At 32.6% G+C, this 22,065-nt stretch overlaps 1 protein-coding gene across 7 annotated transcripts in view; it reads right to left on the reverse strand.

Moving 5' to 3' along the window:
* The window catches only part of cita (citron rho-interacting serine/threonine kinase a), a 103,512-nt gene that overhangs the window by 43,882 nt on the left and 37,565 nt on the right, over positions 1–22,065 (reverse strand). For all 7 annotated transcript variants that reach the window (XM_051110016.1, XM_051110015.1, XM_051110013.1 and 4 more), the window contains exons 11-20: positions 19,787–19,892; positions 18,230–18,373; positions 16,025–16,144; positions 7,449–7,619; positions 7,140–7,193; positions 5,263–5,316; positions 4,879–5,019; positions 3,240–3,365; positions 2,759–2,854; positions 575–691 (exon numbers count right to left, since the gene is read on the reverse strand). In XM_051110016.1, the coding sequence (XP_050965973.1) occupies positions 575–691; positions 2,759–2,854; positions 3,240–3,365; positions 4,879–5,019; positions 5,263–5,316; positions 7,140–7,193; positions 7,449–7,619; positions 16,025–16,144; positions 18,230–18,373; positions 19,787–19,892 (1,129 nt within the window). The remainder of the gene's footprint in view (positions 1–574; positions 692–2,758; positions 2,855–3,239; positions 3,366–4,878; positions 5,020–5,262; positions 5,317–7,139; positions 7,194–7,448; positions 7,620–16,024; positions 16,145–18,229; positions 18,374–19,786; positions 19,893–22,065) is intronic.

Here is a 22,065-nt window from a genome sequence, read left to right on the forward strand (position 1 = left end):
CATTGTCTTTAAATAATTCAAGCACTTTTCAAGTGCCTCTTCAGGAATATTGCTATTTTCAAGATTGTTCCAAGCCTTAAATTTCAAAGAGTCAAATGAAAGTACTTCAAGCACTTCAAGCACCTTGTACAAAATTTGTGAAAATTAATAATAATTACTTTGGTCCAAACGAATCACAAGGAGTTAAATGTCAGGAAAATAATATCATATTTTAAAACATAGTCATACAACAGCTTTATTTTAATGTTTTATGCAAAACAGAATTTCTTGTTTTTTTCTCTTTTGCTTTCTAAGTGAAATATGACCTGGAAATGTTCCCGAGAGGTTACATAGTACACTAATGTATCACAAATATAAACCTAAACAAATTACCCATGAGGTTTTGGTCTTGGATTGGAATCTAGTAGCTCAAAAACCTTAAAGGCAGACGACCGGATTCTGCTGAATGAACTAGTGAGTGTGTCTCTAGCAAACACAACTAAACCCTAAGATCCTCATAAACAGCCACAAACAAACACACGCTCCAGGCTATCAGGAGACAGAGTTTGATGGGAGATGAAGACGAGACACTCACAGCTTTCTGCTCACTGATGAGTTTGCATTTCTCACGCGCCTCTTCCTCGTGCTGAGCTCGTTTCTGCTCCAGACACTCTTTATCAGCCAGATCTGCTTTCATCTGAGCCTCCAGAACCTGCAGAGCACACAGACACAGACGTCAGGCATCTTACATGAATCGACAGAAGATAATGATGCAACGGATCAGCAGGTGTATTCAGATATGAACGCAACATGTGCTGCTGGGGAGTTTTAATATTGTGCGTGATGGAAATGACGTTTGTTTGTTTTTGGAGAAGCTTTTGACACAACAAGCTAATTAGCAGTCCATTAACTTTGATTTGATAAAAATGAGAATAAATGGATTGTTTTTGAGCTACTTACTGATTTGATACTGACAGCTAATGTGAAAATTTTAATTAAGTGATGTTTTTGATGTTCAAACAGTTCCTCTTCTGCTGTGGTACAGACGTGCTCCTGTCATGTCTCATTTACATGTCCACAAAACAGAAACTTTCTGGAAAAACTCAAAATGTTTGACATGATGGTAATGAAGACTGGGACATTGATTCATTCTTATAAAATGTGTCACAAACATCTGTACATATAAACACCACATGCATTAAAATTAGACTTTTTCCTTAATTTGATTTAACAGTTTAGTTTTTTTATTGAAATCATTTATTTTATAACATATAACATTTTTTATTAGTACATTAATTATTAGTTTTTTATTAAACTCATAAACCCCCAGCAGTTCCTTCACAAACACCAGTCTGGGAAACCTTGATGTAATATAGCTAATGTTTAATGCACTTCATGTTATATTTTTGTGCTCCTTGTATTTTTAAGTCAATATGGTCAAGAATAAGTCAAGATGATCTTATTTAAATCAATCTGATGAACAAGTTGGGTCAAAAGTAATCTAAAAGCAGTCTGATTATATTACCTAAAATGTGTAATGTAATGGATTACGTTACCATTTTTGTCATGTAATTTGGAATCAGTAACGGACAGCAACTCATAAGTAATCAATACTGTAAAAATTGTTAAATATTTGTACAATCTAAAATAACTGTTTCTAGGTGAAAATCTATTAAAATGTAATTTATTTCTGTAATCAAACCTGAATTTTCAGCATCATTACTCCAGTCTTCAGTGTCACATGATCCTTCAGAAATCATTCTAATATGCAGATTTCTGATTATTATCAATGTTGAAAACAGTTGTGCTGCCCAATATTTTTGTGGAAACTGTGACACATTTTATTTTTTAGGGCTCACAGATGAATAGAAAGTTCAAAAGAACAGTTTTTTTTTGAAATAGAAATCCTTTGTACAAATTTCTTTACTGACACTTTTGATCAATTTAACGCATCCTTGATGAACAGAAGCATTAATATTATTAAACTGTCAAAATTAAGATTTAAAATATTATAATTTTATTTAGGAGAAAATTTTCTGAACTCTATTTTAATGGTTTCATAAAATTATAATAATCAAAAAGCTTCTCTAATTAAAAGATTTAAAAAATGAATAGATAAAATATTGTATTTATTTATTTTTCAAAAATACTGTTCTGTTTAAATTTTTCTGGTAAATATTACTTACAAAAATCATGTTTTAATAATTTTATAATTTTTCATTGCATTAAGTAATATTTCGATCACAATTTCTTCAACTTAAACCAAACTTTTATTTTGACAGGTTGCTGTGAAGACCTGTACGTTTCTGTTTGTATATGATATGTGACCCTGGAGCACAAAACCAGTCATAAGCAGCACGGCCAACAATACACTGTATGGGTCAAAATTATTGATTTTTGTTTTATGCCAAAAATCATTAGGATGTTAAGCGAAGATCACGTTCCATGAAGATATTTTGTGAATTTCCTACCGTAAATATATATCAAGACTTAATTTTTGATTACTAATATGCATTGCTGAGAACTTCATTTGGATAACTTTAAACAAAATAGTAATGCGACTCAAGTATTTATCTTACGCATTACAGAATGATGCATGAAATAAAGTTACATTTACTGAAAATAATTTACTTAAATAGAAATCATAAATCTCTTTCACCCTAAAAGCCACAATTAATAGTCACTGACCCAAAAACGTCAAACAGCAAAACAAAGTCTTTCTTTAACTGGTCATTTACACATATTATTGTGAGCATCTGCGGTCGGTGTTCAGCTCTACCTTGATTTTGTCCTCATAAAGTCGCTCTTTCTGTACCAGGTGGGCTTCCATCCTCTGTGCTGTAGCCTGAGTCTCCCGCAAGTTTTCCTCAAGCTCCTAAACAGACAAATACACACACACACACACACACACACACCATCAGGTAACACGTTGATCCAAAAAGTAAAATCCCATCACCAGGTGAAATGAAGAAGTGAACTTGCTTTGAGAAGTTGTGTGCTGCTCGATGGGACGGCATGAAGGTGTGTTTGCTCCTCACTGAGAGGTGCAGAGGTGTGTGTGTGTGGCAACAGATGGGACATCCTGTTAGTGTGTGTGTGTTTGTTCGGTCATATGCTAATCTGTAGGAAACCGAGAAGGAGGATGACGGTGCAGAGACAGACGTGAAGAGAGACCTAAGTGTGTGTGTGGGTTACAAGTCAGCTGGTTAAGGAGGCGTGTTAGTGGTTTAATCTTTGCTAGTCTGATCCGTCTCTCTCACCAGTATCTTCTCAGCCATCTGTTGAATCTGTTGGGATTTGGTCTGGATGTCATCCTTTAGTTTATTCTCTCGACGCTCCACCATCTCCAGACGCTTCACCTGGTTTTCCAAAGTCTTTCTGCCCTCCTGAACATGAGAGAGAAATGAAGAAAGTAGAGATTTAATAATTTATTACAGGTCCATTCCTCATGAAGTAACCTGAGCTTCAGATGATGTTTGCATTGTGACATTTTCATGACAATGTAACACCCAAATTCTCATTACCGTAATTCAAACATCAAAGTAAAATACATCATGGTAGTAATTGCTGTACTATATACACTACTGAATAGTTTGGGTTGAGTAAGATTATTTTATTTAGAAATTAATACTTTTATTCTGCAAGGACGCATTAAATAGATTGTGTGACATGCAGACTGGAGTAACGATGCTGAAAATCTGATCGCAGCAATAAACTACATTTTAACAGTTATTTACACAAAGTTATTTTAATATTTTATAATTTTTTACTGTATTTTTTTTATTTGTGTTTGATCACAGCAATAAATTACATTTTAAGAAATATTCACATAGAAACAGTTATTTTAAATTGTAATTTTTTATTACAATTTTTACTGTATTTTTGATTAAATTAATGCAGACTTAATGAGCAGAAAAGACTGCTCAAAAACATAAAAACATAAAAATTGTAGTAATATATTTTACTATTTTTACTGTATTTTTAATTTTTGAAAATTCAGGTTTGATCGCAGCAAATTAAATTTGAAACCTTATTTACACAGATACAGTTATTTTAATATTTTATAATTTTTTACTGTATTTTTTTTTATTTGTGTTTGATCACACCAATAAATTACATTTTAAGAAATATTCACATAGAAACAGTTATTTTAAATTGTAGAAATATTAAAATAATTTTTTACTGTATTTTTGATTTTTGAAAATTTAGGTTTGATCACAGCAAATTAAATCTGAACACTTATTTACACAGAAACAGTTATTTTAATATTTTATAATTTTTTATTGTGTTTTTAATTTTTTTTAAATCGTGTTTGATTGCAGCAATAAATTATATTTTAACAGATATTCACACAGAAACAGTTATTTTAAATTGTAAAAATATTAAAATAAATTTTTACTGTATTTTTGAAAATGCAGGTTTGATTGCAGCAACACATTACATTTTAACAGATATTCACATAGAAACAGTTATTTTAAATTGTAATTTTTTATTACAATTTTTACTGTATTTTTGATTAAATTACTGCAGACTTAATGAGCAGAAAAGACTGCTCAAAAACATAAAAAGCCAGCCCCCAAACTTCTGACCAGTAGTGTCTGCTTATTTAAATAAAAAGAATATTACAGTATTTTACAATATAATAAAATGCAAAAATACTGTATTAAAGTAATGAGATCTAATAAGAATTATTACTGAGAATTATGACAATTATTAAAAAAATGAATGAAAAGCAAAACATTGAGTTGTATTACAGTAATTAAAAAATTCACGCATATAAAGAGGTTCCAAAAACTTTATTTTAATTATGCAAAATTTGCACAACGCACATTATCTGTCTGTATCATGTGTTTGAGTGAAAATCAGACATTGTAAACTGATATCAGTGACCCGTCATACCTCAGTTTCTCGCAGACGTCTGCGCAGCGTGTCGCTGGGGTCAGATTTGTTGCGCAGACGCTCCAGTTCTCGCTCCAGGCGCTCTTTGGCCTGACGGATGTTCTGCAGCAGCTCCGTAGCCTCTGTGCTCGCCTTCACCGCCTGCAGGGTCAAAGATCAAAGATGTAGAGCTCGTTAATATGAATGCATTATAGACATTATTCATGTAACACTTAGTTTTAGATCAAGATGTCCATCTGTGACCTTTAGAACCTCTAAAGATTAAAATTCAATGTAGATGCTTGTGTTTTTGTGACCTCTCTGTGAGAATAAGGATTGTTCTTAGTCCTTGTTTGATTAAACACAACACAACAACGGTCCGTATAGCAGAATTAAACACAGCACCTTTGAGAGTTTATCCTGCAGCTCCTGGATCTTCAGCTGCTGCTCTGCGTTTGTCTGGAACACAGAAGCTCATAAAGTCACTCTCATTTCACACACTGTGACGATCAAAGCAGACGACTGTGTAATTAGAGGAAATTAAAATGTCAGCGCAGGTGAAATCAATGACAAAGCGATGTTTCAAAGAGACGTTTAGCACCTGGACGGCACAGAAAATGTAAAAATGATCGCAGTGTAGTGCACTTAAACTAGTGATCCGTAATTTATCACTGACTGTATTTGGTACAACTGTTATTTATCTATTTATTTATTGCATCAGTCAGATCAGGATGAAAAATAAAGTGTCAAATAAAGAAAAACAACAAAATAAAAAAAAAGGACTTTTAGGGGTTTTGTATTCGGGTTTGATCACAGCAATAAATTACATTTTAACAGATATTCACACAGAAACAGTCATTTTAAATTATAAAAATATTTAACAATTTTTTTACTGTATTTTTACTTTTTGAAAAGCCTGGTTTGATCGCAGCAATAAATTACATTAACAGATATTTACATAGAAACAGTTATTTCAAATTATAAAAATATTTTACAATTTTTTACTGTATTTTTAAAAATTCTGTTTGATCACAGCAATAAATTACAATTTAGCAGATATTCGCATAGAAACAGTTATTTTAAATTGTAATAATATTTTACAATTTATACTGTATTTTTATTATTTTTTTTTAAATTCAGGTTTGATTGCAGGAATAAATTACATTTTAACAGATATTCACAGAAATAGTTATTTTAAATCATAAAAATATTTTACAATTTTTTTGAAAATTCTGGTTTGATCACAGCAATAAATTACAATTTAGCAGATACTCACATAGAAAGTTATTTTAAATTGTAAAAAAAAATATATTACAATATTTACTGTATTTTACATTTTTAAAAAAGCAATAAATTATATTTTAACAGATATTTCTACAAATAAGTGGTATCTTTGAAAAATATATTTAGTAATTCGAAGTATCAGCTCCATTTTAATGCACAATATAAAATAAAATAAAAATAAAAGTCAATGTTTTATCAGTGCATCCTATCTGAGATGTTTTGCAGTAAATAAGAGCAGAATCTTACTGTTGAATTGAAAAAGTTAACCATTTAGTCGTTTTAGATCGTTTTAGTCAACCATCATGTTATTTGTGAACTACTACTGTATCAGCTCTAGTTAAATCATCACGTACATTTTCAAAAGGGCAATTCTACAAATATGTGGTGGCTTTGAAAAGCAAATTATCCATAAAACATGGCGCTTGAGTGTCTAGTTTTAATAGATGAGCTTTTCACATTTTATAAAAACATTTATTCATGAAGAAGTGTCCTCTCAAAATGAAACTACTTGACTGGAAAGAGATTTCACAGCATGAAGAGTGCAGCGAGCATCATTGAGGATGATTGACAACCACATCACACACACATACATATATATGAAAAAAAGGATTTTTACTCACTATCAAAATTTGCGTGACTTTGAGATTTGATTACTTTCTGTGGCAGGCCTGATATTTCCCAGTTTTGCATCACTCTGGGAGCTGTGCTGGTTTATTAATAATAATAATGAGCACCTGTATGATCTTACAGTGACGGCTCTCGTGGGATCTATCTGAGCTCTCAGTCAGAGATAAAAGAGCCCAGAGGGACGTCCTGTCCATCCCAGAGAAGAGGGCGTTTAGCGTGGTTTGAGTCTAGCGTATGATCTGATGACGGATGAATTATTGAGACCGTGTGGTCCACCGGCCTGCTCAATTATTCATTTGGAGGGACACAAACAGATTTCAAATGAATTTCAGTCACTGCGTGTTTGACTGAGTGAAGATGGTGATTTGTACCTTCTCGAGTTTAGAGAGCAGCTCCTCCACCTCCGCTTTGCCCTGCTCCTTCGCCTGAACACAATACACAACACAACACTCAAAAATCTCATGACAGGATCACAAAGAAAGTGATCAATGTTTTGATCACTGCATTATTTGCAGACTTACATTTGTGTTATTTCACAGTTTTCATCATTCCACTATTATTCTAATATGTGGAAACTAGTCAGTATGAAGAAGGAGCAGATGTGTGCGAACCTTTGACTGGTTGTGTAGAGATAATTGTGGTTGTGATTGTTACTGGACACTGACTGAACACACACAGACCTTCTGGATCCTCTGCTGGTATTCGGCCGCTTTCCTCTTGAGCTCTTCGCTGGTCTGCCGTGACTCTCGCAGCTCTGTCTCGTACAGGTCGCTGCGGCGGCGGGCGGCAGAAAGGTCCTCCTCCAGCTGTCTGATGGTCACCTGCATCTCCTCCAGCTGAGCGTGATACTCCTGAACACACAGATCAGCACGTCACCACACACACACACAACGGAAAACTCCAAAACACCACAAACATGAAGTCATATCCATTAAATGCATGTTCACAGAACATGCACTTCTAAGGAAATTTCAACTGAATTACACAAAAACAATGTTTATGTCGATGTCACAGCTCGCAAGACGATCACTATGCAAAAGAGCTTTGTGCTCGTGACTCTTTAGCTCTTGTGCTTCTGCATCTGTAAGATCTGTTGTTGTTATATTTTCAGCTATTTTTCATTTGTTTAATTTTTAGTAATTTAAAAATATATACATTTAATTTATTATTTTTTAAAAATAATTTATTATTTAATTTCATTATTTTTAACGTTTTTTAGTTGCTAACATACACAAAACATTTTCAAAAATTTTCATCTAATATTTATATTTAATTTAATTTCAGCTTAATTTACACAATTTTTAGCAATATTAACCCTGGTTATAAGCAGTGTTGTTTTATTATTATTTATATATTATATATTATTATGTATTATATTTTTATTAATATTTGTATTTATATTTTATATTTATTTTTGTTTATATATAATATATATTATAAAAAAAATTATAATAAATACATATACTTGTAAATATTGCTTAAATATATACATAAATGTGTTTGTATTTATATATATACATAATTACACAGTACACACACATATTAGGCAAACTCAAACTTATTTTGTATGCGATTAATCGCGATTATATATTTATTTAAAATGTAAGACATTTGCTAATGCATTATTAAAAACACTATTAAAAACTAACATCAACAAAGAATAATAAATACTGCAATAAATGTATTTTTCATTGTTCGTTCATGTTGGTTAATACATGAAATAATGCTAGCAAATGACACATTATTGTAAAGTGTTACTGTTCGAATTAACAAAACGTTTTTAATCGTTTTAGGTAATATTATAATCCTTGTTATGATCAGTGATATTTTATTTTTATTTACATACTGGCATAGTTTTCAGCCATTAATTACCTTTTAGTTTAATGTTTTAAGTTAATTTTAAGTTTTAATTTTTAGTAATTTTATAATTAAATTTATGAAATTTTCTTAGAATTTGTTACATTTTTAATATTTCATTTTATTTTTATTTATTATTTCAGTTACTTGTCAACATTTCTATTCTTCTAAATTTTAAATATTTTCTTTTTTAGATCCGCATGCATCCACGTGCATTTCTGCTCTGCTAAAGCTCCGCTGTTCCTGTGAAATGACCCGCTGACAGCAGCCGGACGGGTTAATGAGGGTTTGAGCGAGTAAGATGCATTAAGGAATTAAACGAGCGGCTTCAGAGAGCGACTGAAATATAATGTGAATGATTACTGGCTGAGATTCTCTCTAAAGCCGGCGGGTCTTACGAGGTTAATTGTTCTGAGTTTAGAGGTCTGAGAGAAACACACACGCAAACGAACTGAACGCACTTTCACAAGCTCTTCACGTCACTTCAGTTCAGCCATAGACAGCATCTCAGCTTGGACCCATCGAGGAAACATTCAAGAGACAAATGATGCTTTAGTTGCCAAATTACAGGATTGCTTGTTATAGATGTTTGTTCAGAGACACAATCACACTCTGAAAATCCATCATCAAGTCATTTAAAGCTGCTGTAAGTGAACCTTAATGCAAAATATCATATTAAATGACAGCCTTCGATGAATTATGTGTCCATGAAGTATCTCACTGTAACCGCACTAGAGTCAATGAAACTGTCAGACAATGAAACTGCATGTAAATATTTAAACTATTTAAAATTGAATTGCAATTGGATTATAGTTTCATCATTAAAGTAATAAACGTAATGTGATGCATATTTTTCAGTCATACATAAATGAAACCACTAAGAAAAAGGTCAGATTTCTGCACTCAAACACTCATGGCATAGTTTATTATTAACCAAATTATTAACTATTTGTTATTAACTATTAATCTGTTTGGTTTTATTTTAAATAATCCATACAACTACTGCATTTCTGCAATTTTTATCACATTTGTGATCATTTCAGTCGCTTATTTCAGAGATGCATCTATCTAAACGAGATGTAGCAAAATAACTTAAGCTTTTTAAAGATGCAGCCCTTATTGTGTGTGTGTGTGTGTGTGTGTGTGTCAGAGATCAGTGTGAAAGGACTGATTGTTAGAGAAGATCTGGAGATTGAATCGGGCTCATATTGATCGCAGGAGACTGACAGTGAAGGCTGTGTTGTGGATCAGATCTGCTGAGACGTCAACCAGTAAGACACTTAATTACTTCGACGAAACAAGAACAAAACGTCTAGCATGCTAATAAACACTCACATACAACACAGGCCTTTTAGTAATCAAAGTTATTATCAAGCAAACACCATTCATTGTTCTTCAAACATGCAAGAAATCTAGTTTTGTGCAGATATCTTCAAAAACATGTCTAAACTTTAGCAGAAAACAAAACACACGATAATTGTTACATAATAAATGTTGCTAGCTGCAGTATACACAGCTGTTTAAAAGATTTTTAAAAGAAATTAATACTTTTATACATCACAGATTTCTACAAAAATATTCCTCAGCACAGGAGTTTTAAACATTGATAATCAGAAATGTTTCTTGAGTGGGAAATCAGCATATTAGAATGATTTCTGAAGGATCATGTGACACTGAAGAATGGAGTAACGATGCTGAAAATTCAGCTGTGCATTACAGAAATAAATTATATTTATAAAGATATTCACATAGAAACAGCTAATTTAGATTGTGAAAATATTTAACAAATTTTTACAGTATTTATGATCAATAAATGCAGCCTTGGTGAGTAAAAGAGACTTATGTTTTAAAAGCATTAAGAAATCTTACCGATACCAAACAACAAAACAGCAAATCATTAGAATGATTTCTGAAAGATCATGTGACACTGAAGACTGGAGTAATGATGCTGAAAATTCAGCTTCGATCATAAAAATAAATTATATTTTTACAAATATTCACATATAAAACAGCTGTTTTAAATTATAATAATATTTAGCAATTTTACTGTATTTTAATCAAATAAATGTAGCTTTGGTGAGCAGAAAAGACTTCTTTCATAAAATCTTTGACTATATAGGTAGCAACTGAAAACAAGAAACAGACTGTAAACACTGAAAAAAAAATGCACCCAAAACAAAGATCTCTTTCAATCTAATGGCTCAGTTTGCTTCCGTTCTTCTCTCTAAATCTTGACAAAGCTGTTCTCAGATCGCAACATGCTCGGGGTTTAAAAACGAGCTCGACACAGGTTTGCCAGCACAGGATTATCCACTAATTCTTGTTTCTAGCTCAGTGAGTGAAATATTATTCCCCATAACGCCTTGAGCTCATGTTCATGCACACATGCACAGAACCAACATAACTCAAACCGCATTATGTTTGCCTGAAGATCTGCACTTCTGAGCGGTTTCCATCAATAAACGATCAGTCTAATCTAACTCATAATAAAACCCATTTTGACTTAAACCATTTCTTAGTAGCTGTTACATTACTAGCCTGTATTATCTGAAAATAAGCACTCAAAACTTCTATTTTTTTGGTCTTTAATAAGATGCATGATTTTATTAATGTCCTTTATGTGATGGAATAAATGTGTACAGCTTCAAAGAGATTTTAAATCACTGTTTCACCAGTGGATCCTCTGCAGTGAATGGGTGTCGTCAGAATGAGAGTCCAAACAGCTGATAAAAACATCACAAGTAATCCACACCACTCCAGTCCATCAGTTAACATCTTGAGGAGACAAAAGTCCATAATCCATAATAACGCTTCCTCCAGTGAATCAGTAGAGAAATCTGCACAGATCAAGCACTGTTTACAAGACAAAACAGCTCTAAACAAATATGTGGCTGGATTATATTCCAATGGAGGGAGTGTTATTATGGATTATGGACTCATAATTTAGTAACAAACATCTTAATGATGAATTTGTTTCAGTTTTTGTTTTCTCAAGATGTTAACTGATGGACTGTGGTGTGGATTACCTGTGGATTATTGTGATTAGTTGTTTGGACTCTCATTCTGACGGCACCCATTCACTGTAGGGGACCCATTGGTGAGCAAGTGATGGAATAAGACATTTACACAAATCTAATGAAGAAACAAACTCATCTATATCTTGGATGACCTGAGGGTGAGCACATGAGTGTGCAGTGAATGGGTGCCGTCAGATTGAGAGTTCAAACCGCTGATAAAAACATCGCAATAATCTACAAGTAATCCACAAAACTCCAGTCCATCAGTTCACATCTCAAGAAAACAAAAGCTGAAACAAATCCATCATCAAGACGTTTTTAACTAAAAGCCAAGTCTATAATCCATAATAATGCTTCCTCCAGTGAAAAAGTGGTCTGAACCAGGAGAGAAATCTGCATGGTCCAAAACAGCTCTAAACAAATATGTGGCTGGATTTTGATGTGAGAGACAACAGGAGATGGACTTTTACACTGAAGGAAGCAACATTATGGATTATGGAGTTGTAGTTTAGTTAAAATTGTCTCAAGATGTTAACTGATGGACTGGAGTGGTCTGGATTACTGTTTTTATCAGCCGTTTGGACTCTCATTCTGACGGCACCCATACACTGCAGAGGATCCATTGGTGAGCAATGATCTGGTTGCTTTTCTTCATGTCTTTAAACAAATGAAAAACACACAGAAAAGTGAGCAGACAGAGCTCACGCAGTCTGAAGTCACGATCAGTTTGCAGCGATGCTGAATAAGATGCTGGTGCGTCATATTAGCATTACGCTTAAAATTACCCTCCATTATAATCCTGCACAACGACCCAAAGATAATAAACAATTACAGCTGTTTCCATGGAAACAATGCATCCAATGAGCATCTCCTGCTCTCTTCTCACAAAAGACAGTCAACGATTCATCCTCCTCATAAAAGACAGAATCAAAGCAGCTCTGAGTGACGATCTTCAGATGACGTGTTCGTAGAGACGAGCTCTGACTAATGTAGTTAACTCAAGCCAGACTAGTGACATAACAACTAATAAACAATAGTGAGTTACTGTAAAGTACGATATGTTTCTGAACCAAAATGCTTTATGGTCCTGGAATAAAATTCCAGATTTTAGGATGTTGTTTATGTGAGCCTGGTTATTATCAACCTATCATTTTAGCTTAGTTAATGGACTAATGGTTAAGACTGGCAGAAATCTTTTTCCAAGACCAACATCCTACACTGTAACTCGTGTGTTTGTGTAACACAGTCACTGACGGGACATTATACTGAACAAACGACTACACGCGTAAAGGAAAAAGACCAATAAACCTGGAAACCGAGGAAAAAGCAACATGATTTGCTTGTGGAGGAACTTAATGATGCGTGATGATTAGCGATTAGCCGGCGTTTAGTCGAGCCTCCTCAGCCTGGCCTCAATTACGGGATTCAGTTCTGCAAATGAACGGCTAATAAAGTCGAGCTAATGAAGGTGCTGCAGGACGCCATCAGATTGACAACTGACACAAACTTTATTTAATCATGAGCGTGTGCGGCCATGTGCTTATTCAATATTATTTATTGATGAACAGCAAAAAATTTATATATACCCAAATATCAGTTTCTACATTTAAGTGTGTACTGTGCATGATGAAAATTTAATGCTGATTTGCCGCTCAAGAAACATTTCTGATTAATATCAATGTTCAAAACGGTTGTGCTGCCCAATATTTTTGATACATTATGATTCAAAAGTTCTAAAGACATTTATAAAATTACAGCAGATTTCTGTTTCAAATAAATGCTGTTTTTTTTTAGCTTTCTATTCATCTGTGAATCCTGAAAAATAAAATGAATGACTGTTTCCACAAAAATATTGGACAGCACAACTGTTTAACACTGACAATAATCAGAAATGTGTGCAGTAAAAAGATTTATTTGATTCGATTTTATTTAATTTATTTAACTTATTTGTAAAGAGATTTATTGAAGATGCATTTATTTGATCAAAAGTAATGTAAAAATCATTAAACATAACTATAATTTCTAATAGCTGTTTTCTATGTGAATATCTGTGATCAAAGCTGATGTTTCAGCATCATTACTCCAGTCTTCAGTGTCACATGATCCTTCCGAAATCATTCTAATATGCTGATTTGCTGCTCCAGAAACATTTCTGATTAATATCAATTTTGAAAACGGTTGTGCTGCCCAATATGTTTGATACATTATGATTCAAAAGTTCTAAAGACATTTATAAAGTTACAGTAGATTTCTATTTTAAATAAATGCTGTTTTTTTTGAGCTTTCTATTCATCTGTGAATCCTGAAAAAAAAAAAATGTATGATGGTTTCCACAAAAATCATTTTCTACATTGCTAATAATCAGACATGTTTGTTGAGCAGCAAATCAGTATATTAGAATGATTTCTAAAACATCATGTGACACTAAAGACTGGAGTAATGATGCTGAAAATTCAGCTTTTGTCACAGAAATAAATTACATTTTAACATAGATTTACATAGAAAACAGCTGTTTGAAATTATTATAATGATTAAGCATTTTACAGTGTTTTTGATCAAATAAATGCAGCCTTAGTGAGCAGATTAGTCTGCTTTAAAAACATTAAAAATCGAGAAAAAAAGTTCTCTCTCAATAAACTGCTAATTTGCTGCTTATTAGTAGTAAGTAAGGTAGTTGTTGTAGTAGATGTGTTCAGGTACTGGTTGGGATAAGTGATATAGAATATGATTATGCATTTATATCGGCTTTATAAGTAGGATTGGGTACCATTCACATTTAATTCGGTACAGTACCACTATCGGTACCTAAAATTTGGTACCGGTACCCAGCAGTACCTTTTTCCGGTACTTTACTCTGTGTAATAACAAAAAACATTTATTTCAGTGAAAAAATAAGTCCAAAACTCTTAATTTCAACACTGTGAACAACAGGGCTCTAAAATGTTTTTCTTTTCTTTTTTTCTTCCAGTAATTCTTGTTTTAATTTTTCTGATATTCAAATGAAGGCATTAAACATTTATTTATTTTTAATTAAATGAAAATTAAATTAAATTGTGTGTTCATAATAATAATAATAATAATAATAATAATAATGATAATAATAATAATAATAATTGTGTTCATAATGTCATAAAATCATGAGAATGTTTTGATTTAAAGGTCAGAAGCCATAGCTTACATGAATGAACTAAAAAAAAAAAAAAAAAAAAAAAAAAAAAAAAAAAAGAAAAAGTATCACAAAAATGACACTTGTAAATTAAACAATTTTATATATACCGATTTATTCATTAATGTGTAATTTGTTAGATTTTAACAAATTATGAGCTCTAAAAGATTTTCAGAATTTTTACAACTATTTTACTTAAGACCATCTAAAAATGTTAAATCTTAAAATAAAATGTTAAAGTTACCACTTCATTTTTCTAGAAAAAAAATGCAGCAATTAATATATAGTTTATTAGTTATTTTCAAAGCTTCAATGTACTGTCATTATAAAAGGACAACATTATTGTTTATTTAATTCTAACAGATAAGTTCTTGTTAAAAACAAACCAAAATTAAAAATTATTTGCTTATAATTTCCACACAGGAGAGATTTGGTGTTGTTTCCAAACAAAAGGAAATATATAATCAGTATCGGCACCGGCTATCGGACAAAATGATTTGAAACATATCAGCATGTCGGATACTGGCAAAAACCCAATATCAGGCATCCACAGGAATATATAAAGATGGCACTTTATACTGTACAAAAGCAATACAAGAGTAATATATTTCTGTTACATTTTAAACCAAACTTTTATTTTGACAGGTTGCAGTGAAGTTTCTGTGTGTATACAGCATATGATGCTAGTTTCCTCAAATGAAATTAAACAGTAACATTCTCATACTCTCACAATAGCTCTGGAGATTAAGTTTATGTGCTCATGTCGTCAAATGATGAGACGCAGAGGCCGAAAATCACAGCGAGCATCACACAGGCTTCAGTATTTGTGTAGTAAACAAAACCGTGTCTCCGCCATTAATACATACGGAGGCAAGCAGAACATGCAGGATTCATATTTGAACCATTTTTTTTGCATTTTCACAGAAACCATATAAAATGTTACCACACTTCAAGAACATTTTGTTTGAAGAACATTATTTGATTTAATGTGAATCAGTACTCCGTAGTACCAATGCAATTTGGTTGGTACCCTTAAAAGTATTGAGTTCGGTACCCTATTTATAGGTACTAATAAACAGCCAATATACTTCAGTAATACGCATGCTAATAAACAACTATTTAACAGCGAACAGTGTTCCCTAATCTAAAGTGGGACCTTTTTCTGTACTAAAGTGAGGTATTTTAATAGTAATGCTGGTGAAGTGTGTCTGTTCACCTGCTCTTTGATCTCCTGGAGTTTGTTGCTCTGTTCTCTGATGTCATGGAGGAGCTGGAGAGCTTTATCATCTTCCTGTGACACTTCAACACGAGCCTGTTCCAGACTGCGCTTCAGACTCTAAACACACACACACATTGTTACGTTGATGCAGTGGTGATTCGAACACAAGGTCAGAACAAAAATTGAACAGCGTGCCAAGAGTGCTTTTATCAGCGGTTGTTTTTGCATTAAAGACAGAACATCAAGAGTGCAGATATGAAATCGAGACAGTTTTGCTGTTCTAGATATAAAACAACAGATAATGTTCATCAGAGAGTGTGTACTGATAAAGTCCTGATGTCAGAGGGAAAGTACACACTCTTGAGGCCAAGAACTAAACAACTAGCAGTTAGTCAAGGGATAATCAGTCTTACATTTCTGATTTCAAATGAGACCAATCTAGGTTTTTATTCGTAAATTTTTACTGACATAAAAAACAATGTTTAAATCACAAGGTCACAGTGTTAATGCAACAATAGTAAATAATGCTGTACATCTATTATAGATAAGGATGCACAATGCGTCTATGACTGTGTTAATAAGAGACAAGAATTGCAAGGAACCTCTTTCTGATTGTTTTAGAATATTATGGAGGCGCACAAAAATTTTAGACACTCTGTGTGTAACTTCACATTGTCTGTTAGTAGTAACGGCTCTTGGTTTATTTTCAGATGCATATGAGTTCACCTAGAGTCATTTGGAAATAGATCTTGATCCCCAACACATCATTAGCGATTTTTCCATTCAAAGTTGTGAATACAACTGACATAATGCATAAAATATTTGCAAATAAGCACAGTTTGCTTCCAGTGTGATTAAGAGAACGAAATCTTCACTTCCCACGAAACTGGTGCAAAGTATCAGTAGTAAAATTCAAATAAAGTTGCTGCAAGCAGGGAAGTCTGTGATTTTTTTCCTACACAATGATTTGTGCCTCAGAGCACGTAGGTGAAATGCAATAGCAAATGCTGTCATGTTATCTAGTATTTGGATGCCTGATGTTTGGGATCCAATCATGTGAGGCAGTTATACTGAATTTTATCATTTTGATGACAGACTTTGGTTTGGGCTATTTCAAAATGACTAAAACAACACTTGAGATGGTGTGTGATGAGATCTGCTGCTGGTTAATCCAGTTATTCAAATCACATCAAGTATTCATGCTCTGTAAATGTGTTTCCGTTGTAGTTTGTGTGCATGTTTTCTTACCAAAAAAATAAAAATAAATAAACTGCATAAAAATATGTGGATGGAAATAACACAACAACATGCAAGTTTGTTTGTGTGTTCAGTTCTGTGCATTTTAAAATCAAATTACATTTTCTCTTAAAACAGCTGAACCAATGCTTTATTCCCGAATGTTTTATACAATATTTCACTTTAATACACAACTTAGGATGGAAACAAAGCTTGTGTTGTGTTGTGTTGAAATTATGTTTTAGACAAGGGATGACCGAAGTGCTAAACAGTTAACCATCTTTCTTATGGATGACCTAACCTGCAGAAGTTAAAAATAAACAAAATAATAGGAAAATAAAGTAAGAAATGACTTAACAAATAGCTTTAAATATAGTCCTAAATAACTTTGCATTATTTTTTACTTTATTAATTATTTTCTGTATTTATTTTAACTTTATTTTATTCTTTTATTTATTTTTCATTTGCAATTTATTTATATATTTTATATTTTTTGTATTTATGCAAATAAATAAATGCCATAATTTAAACAAATGCTTAAATAAGATAATAGATAAATAATAGATAAATATAAAATAAAAACACACACTTAAAATAAAGAAAATAATAAATAAAGGAACACAAAAATAAAGTCAGAACTAAACTGAATTAAAATGTAATTGCATTTGTTTCAACAAGTCATTTATTCCTTTATCTATTTTCCTATTATTAATAATTATTTACTATTTGTTTAATTCCTGCAGGTTTGGTTCTCCATATTTTCTACAGTAGGTCTATAAAGTTTTTCTTCTTTTTTCTTTCATTTTTGATATTTTGCCAACATTTATTTCAATCGATGCACTCCTAATTTATTGGCCTTTGTGCCAACTCATTTAAAGCACAGATTGCTTGTCTCTATAAATAACGTGTATTATGATTAATGAATGACTATTATGCTGCTATAATGAGAGTTTGAGCATCACTCACGCTGCATTCAGTGATGTAGGTGGCGAGGTCCTGCTCCAGGATGCTCCTCTGGGTCTCGGAGGCTTTGAGCTCCACATCCTTCTGCTGGAGGACTGACTCCAGGTCAGTCATCTTACGCTGAAACCGCGAGATCTCTTGCTCCATCTGAGCGGCCACAAACACAAGCACCAGGTCTAAATGCATTTTACAGCAGCGCTCAGACAACGCCAACACAACCACACATCCACAACCTCACACACCAGCGCACAAGCAGCTTCAGTAACATTACCACATTATTGTTACTCTATAATGTCAGAGCTGGCCTGATCAATTTTAATTGATTCCCATTTTGATGAACCAATATTGATTCTTAAATGCCATTATCAATCTTTTAACCATTCGTAAACACAAGCAGCTTTGTCCTTTGTCAGTTTGGATATGAAAAAGGTATGAGCTTTAATATCTGTCAATTTTAGCACAAAAAGTAAACAATTGTGGTTTTAACACACTTTAATGTGGTGTGACAGATGGCTGTAGTCACTCATGAACCAATCATCTTTACTACAAGTTATAGCACCAAATAAAAATGACTGATCAAAAGTTGAAAGAAACAAAAGAACTTCCTGAAATAGATAATCAGTGTTTAATCGTGGAAAGCCATCAATAAAACAGCTTGTGAACTATGTTTGTGAACAAATAATTTTGATAAATATATGCACTATATTACATTTTCATTATATCAATAACTTTGTTAAAAAAAAAAAAAAAAAATCAGAAAAACATTTTTATCATAGTCACTGTTTAAATGTTTGTGTTCCAACCACAAATTTAAGCAGAAACAATTATATCATTAAATGGTTATTATAATGCAATTATTATTATTTCAAAAATAATAATACAAACTAAAAAGGCCAAAATAATAATAAAAAAAAAAGTCCTTATTATTTATTTTTTTTTTTTTGCAAAAGTCAAAATTATAGTGTTGGTACCTCACAATTCTGACTTTTCTTCTCAGAATTGCAAGATAAAAACACAGAATTATGAAATATTGCAATGTATATATATGTAGAGAAGAAAAGTCTGAATTGAGGCAAAATTCAAATTTTGTGAGAAATTGCAAGGAAAAATGTCTAAATTGTGACATAAAAAAAAGAAGAAGCATTTTTTAATTTTTTTTTATTCAGTGCCATAACCGGGCTTCCATAGGGTTCCCTGTATAGTTTGCATGTATTGTAAATGTATAATGCACCTGATATATCCAAATGAATCAAAGAATTGCTTTAAAATTGGAATGGAAATACAAGTTTATGAATTGAAATTGAATCGAAGTGTGAAATTTGTCAATACTGAGCCTTGAAAACTGTAAACAACAAAGTTGTCTTGAGAGAATATATTGAAACTTTATTCTAAAGTTGTTCTCTGTGCAGTGCATCTGCATCCATTGCACGTGCAATACTGTACACGTGAATTTTGTTGAGGGACGTGTTGGTGTTGATACAGATAAACCTGCATTAAACATCTCCGTTTATTATCTCAGTGTTCATTCAGACTCTACCCAAGCGTTTTTAGCGTTCTTACCTTGTGACATTTGTCTTGAGTGTCTTGCAGTTCTTTGCTTTTGAGGTGCAGTTTTTTTTCCATGGAGTTGGTCTTGGCAGGTGAGTTGAGCCCTGCGCCAACCGATCTGACGACACAAGGAAAAACACATAATCAGAACCATTACAGACATGCATGTGGATTTACATTTAGTTAGAAATCTGTAAGATTAGAGTGTGTGAGAGGTTTCGTTTTTCCTGGGAATGTAGGGAGTATCACATACACGTCTGCTCAGCCTTTCACATTCATTACACGCTCCATTAGTTTCATGTGACTGTGAATTCATTCATTCAAAACCAAAAAACATCTTTATGTGGCATCCATTAATTAACACGATACGAATTAGATGTCAAGGAACATTCTCATCAAGAACGCTAACCACAAGTGTCACAAAACCACAAACATCCACAAGGAAATGAAAACAGAGTTACATTTTCTCAGATTAGACTGAAAGAGATTTGTCATAATAAAATGCATGGAGTTCAGCATTTTCTCCATTTGAGTTCATTGACATGGACAGACTGTTCACATCATGTCAAGACAATCATTCATTTTAGAGACTCTCATTTCATAATAAAACGCTTCTGTCTTACTCAGAGATCTGAACTCTGAGACTCTGTCTCCGCCATTAGACATCGGCTCATTACAGCCGAAAGTGCTGAGGAGGAAAACACACACACACACACACAAACGCACATCCACACACACGCTTGCACTGCTAAAGTGCTGATTACTCCAGAACTCCAAACCAGGCCGGAGGGTAATAACACCACCACAACAACTGTCCTTCATTTACACACACGTGTGAGTTTGTTTGAGTTCTGTACATTTTGAAATCAAATTACTGCTGTTTTCAAAATTAAACCATAATTACTCATTTTATCATAATTAACCTCTGCTTTAATCAGTGTGTACTTATTTAATGATGTCATTTGCTCATGTAAAACAGGAAGTTGACTTTAGACTTTAATTAGAATTGAGGTTTTAAAAAGAATGCAGAACTGACATTTGAATTTCAATTAATTTTAAATCTACTTCACATTCAAACTCCAAGAAATAGGCAACTTTACAATAAGGTTACATTAGTTAACTACATTAGTTAACATGAACTAACAATGAACAACAGGATTTATTAATCTTAATGTTAATTTGCACATTTACTAATATTTGTAAACATTTTTAACAAATTAAAAGTTTAAAATTATTTCAAAATCCAAAAAGTTCTATCAGTTAACATTGATGCACTGTGTACTAACAAAGGTTAATAAATGCTGTAAAAATATATAGCTCATGTCCAAATTTCATGGACTGGAAGCAGAATTAATTCTTCATTACTGAATTTTGCACAACCCTGATAAACCATATAAATAAGTAAATAAATAAATAAACAAATGACCAGCTGCAATTTCATATGCAAAAGAAAAAATAATGTACAACTATAAGTCCTATTCACTGTTCAATGTTTGATGAACTCAAGAATTGCTGCATTTAGATCAAATTAGCAAGTTGAACAACTAGATAGTGAACATTTTTGATGAATCAGTTGATTGGATTTACAAATTGTTAATTAATAATGACTTGAATTTTCATCACTTAAAGCTATCATATCATATATAACTTCAGAACACTTGGAATATTCTGCACTAGTTAAGTACAAATTACAGTGACTGTTTTATCATTTGTGGAGATTAACAGTCATGGTCACTACGAAATGCAATTGTACGTCAAGAAAGTTGTAAAAACTTGTACAAGAAAGTCATCCAAAGTTGGAACAACATGAATAGCGGTCGACCAATATATCGTGAAATATCGGCATCGGCCGATACGTTTTTCTGTTTGGCCGATGTGTTTGAGAGTTTTTTTTGACGCCTGAAATGAAACAAATAATTCGCAAACCTGCACCGAAGTCCTAATGTGAATAAAATGACAGCGATCTGTGCTACGAAGATCTGATCTACAGCAAAAGATTTGTGAACCCACTCTGAAGTTCTAACCTAAATCAAATGATTCACGATCTACGATCGGAACTCCCGATCTAAATAATAATTTTTTAAATAATAATGATTTTGCAAACCATCATTTCAGATCAGGACTCGGAGAGTGGATAGCGAATCATTTGACTTAGACTGGAACTTTGTATATCATGAATCATTTGATTTAGATCAGGACTTCAAAACACGTATCACAAATCATTTGATTTGAATCATTCAGTTTGCAAAATGATTCACAAACACGTTCCGATCTCAAGCACATGATTCTCC

This window comes from Labeo rohita, chromosome 5, assembly GCF_022985175.1.
Source record: "Labeo rohita strain BAU-BD-2019 chromosome 5, IGBB_LRoh.1.0, whole genome shotgun sequence".
Classification (NCBI taxonomy): domain Eukaryota; kingdom Metazoa; phylum Chordata; class Actinopteri; order Cypriniformes; family Cyprinidae; genus Labeo; species Labeo rohita.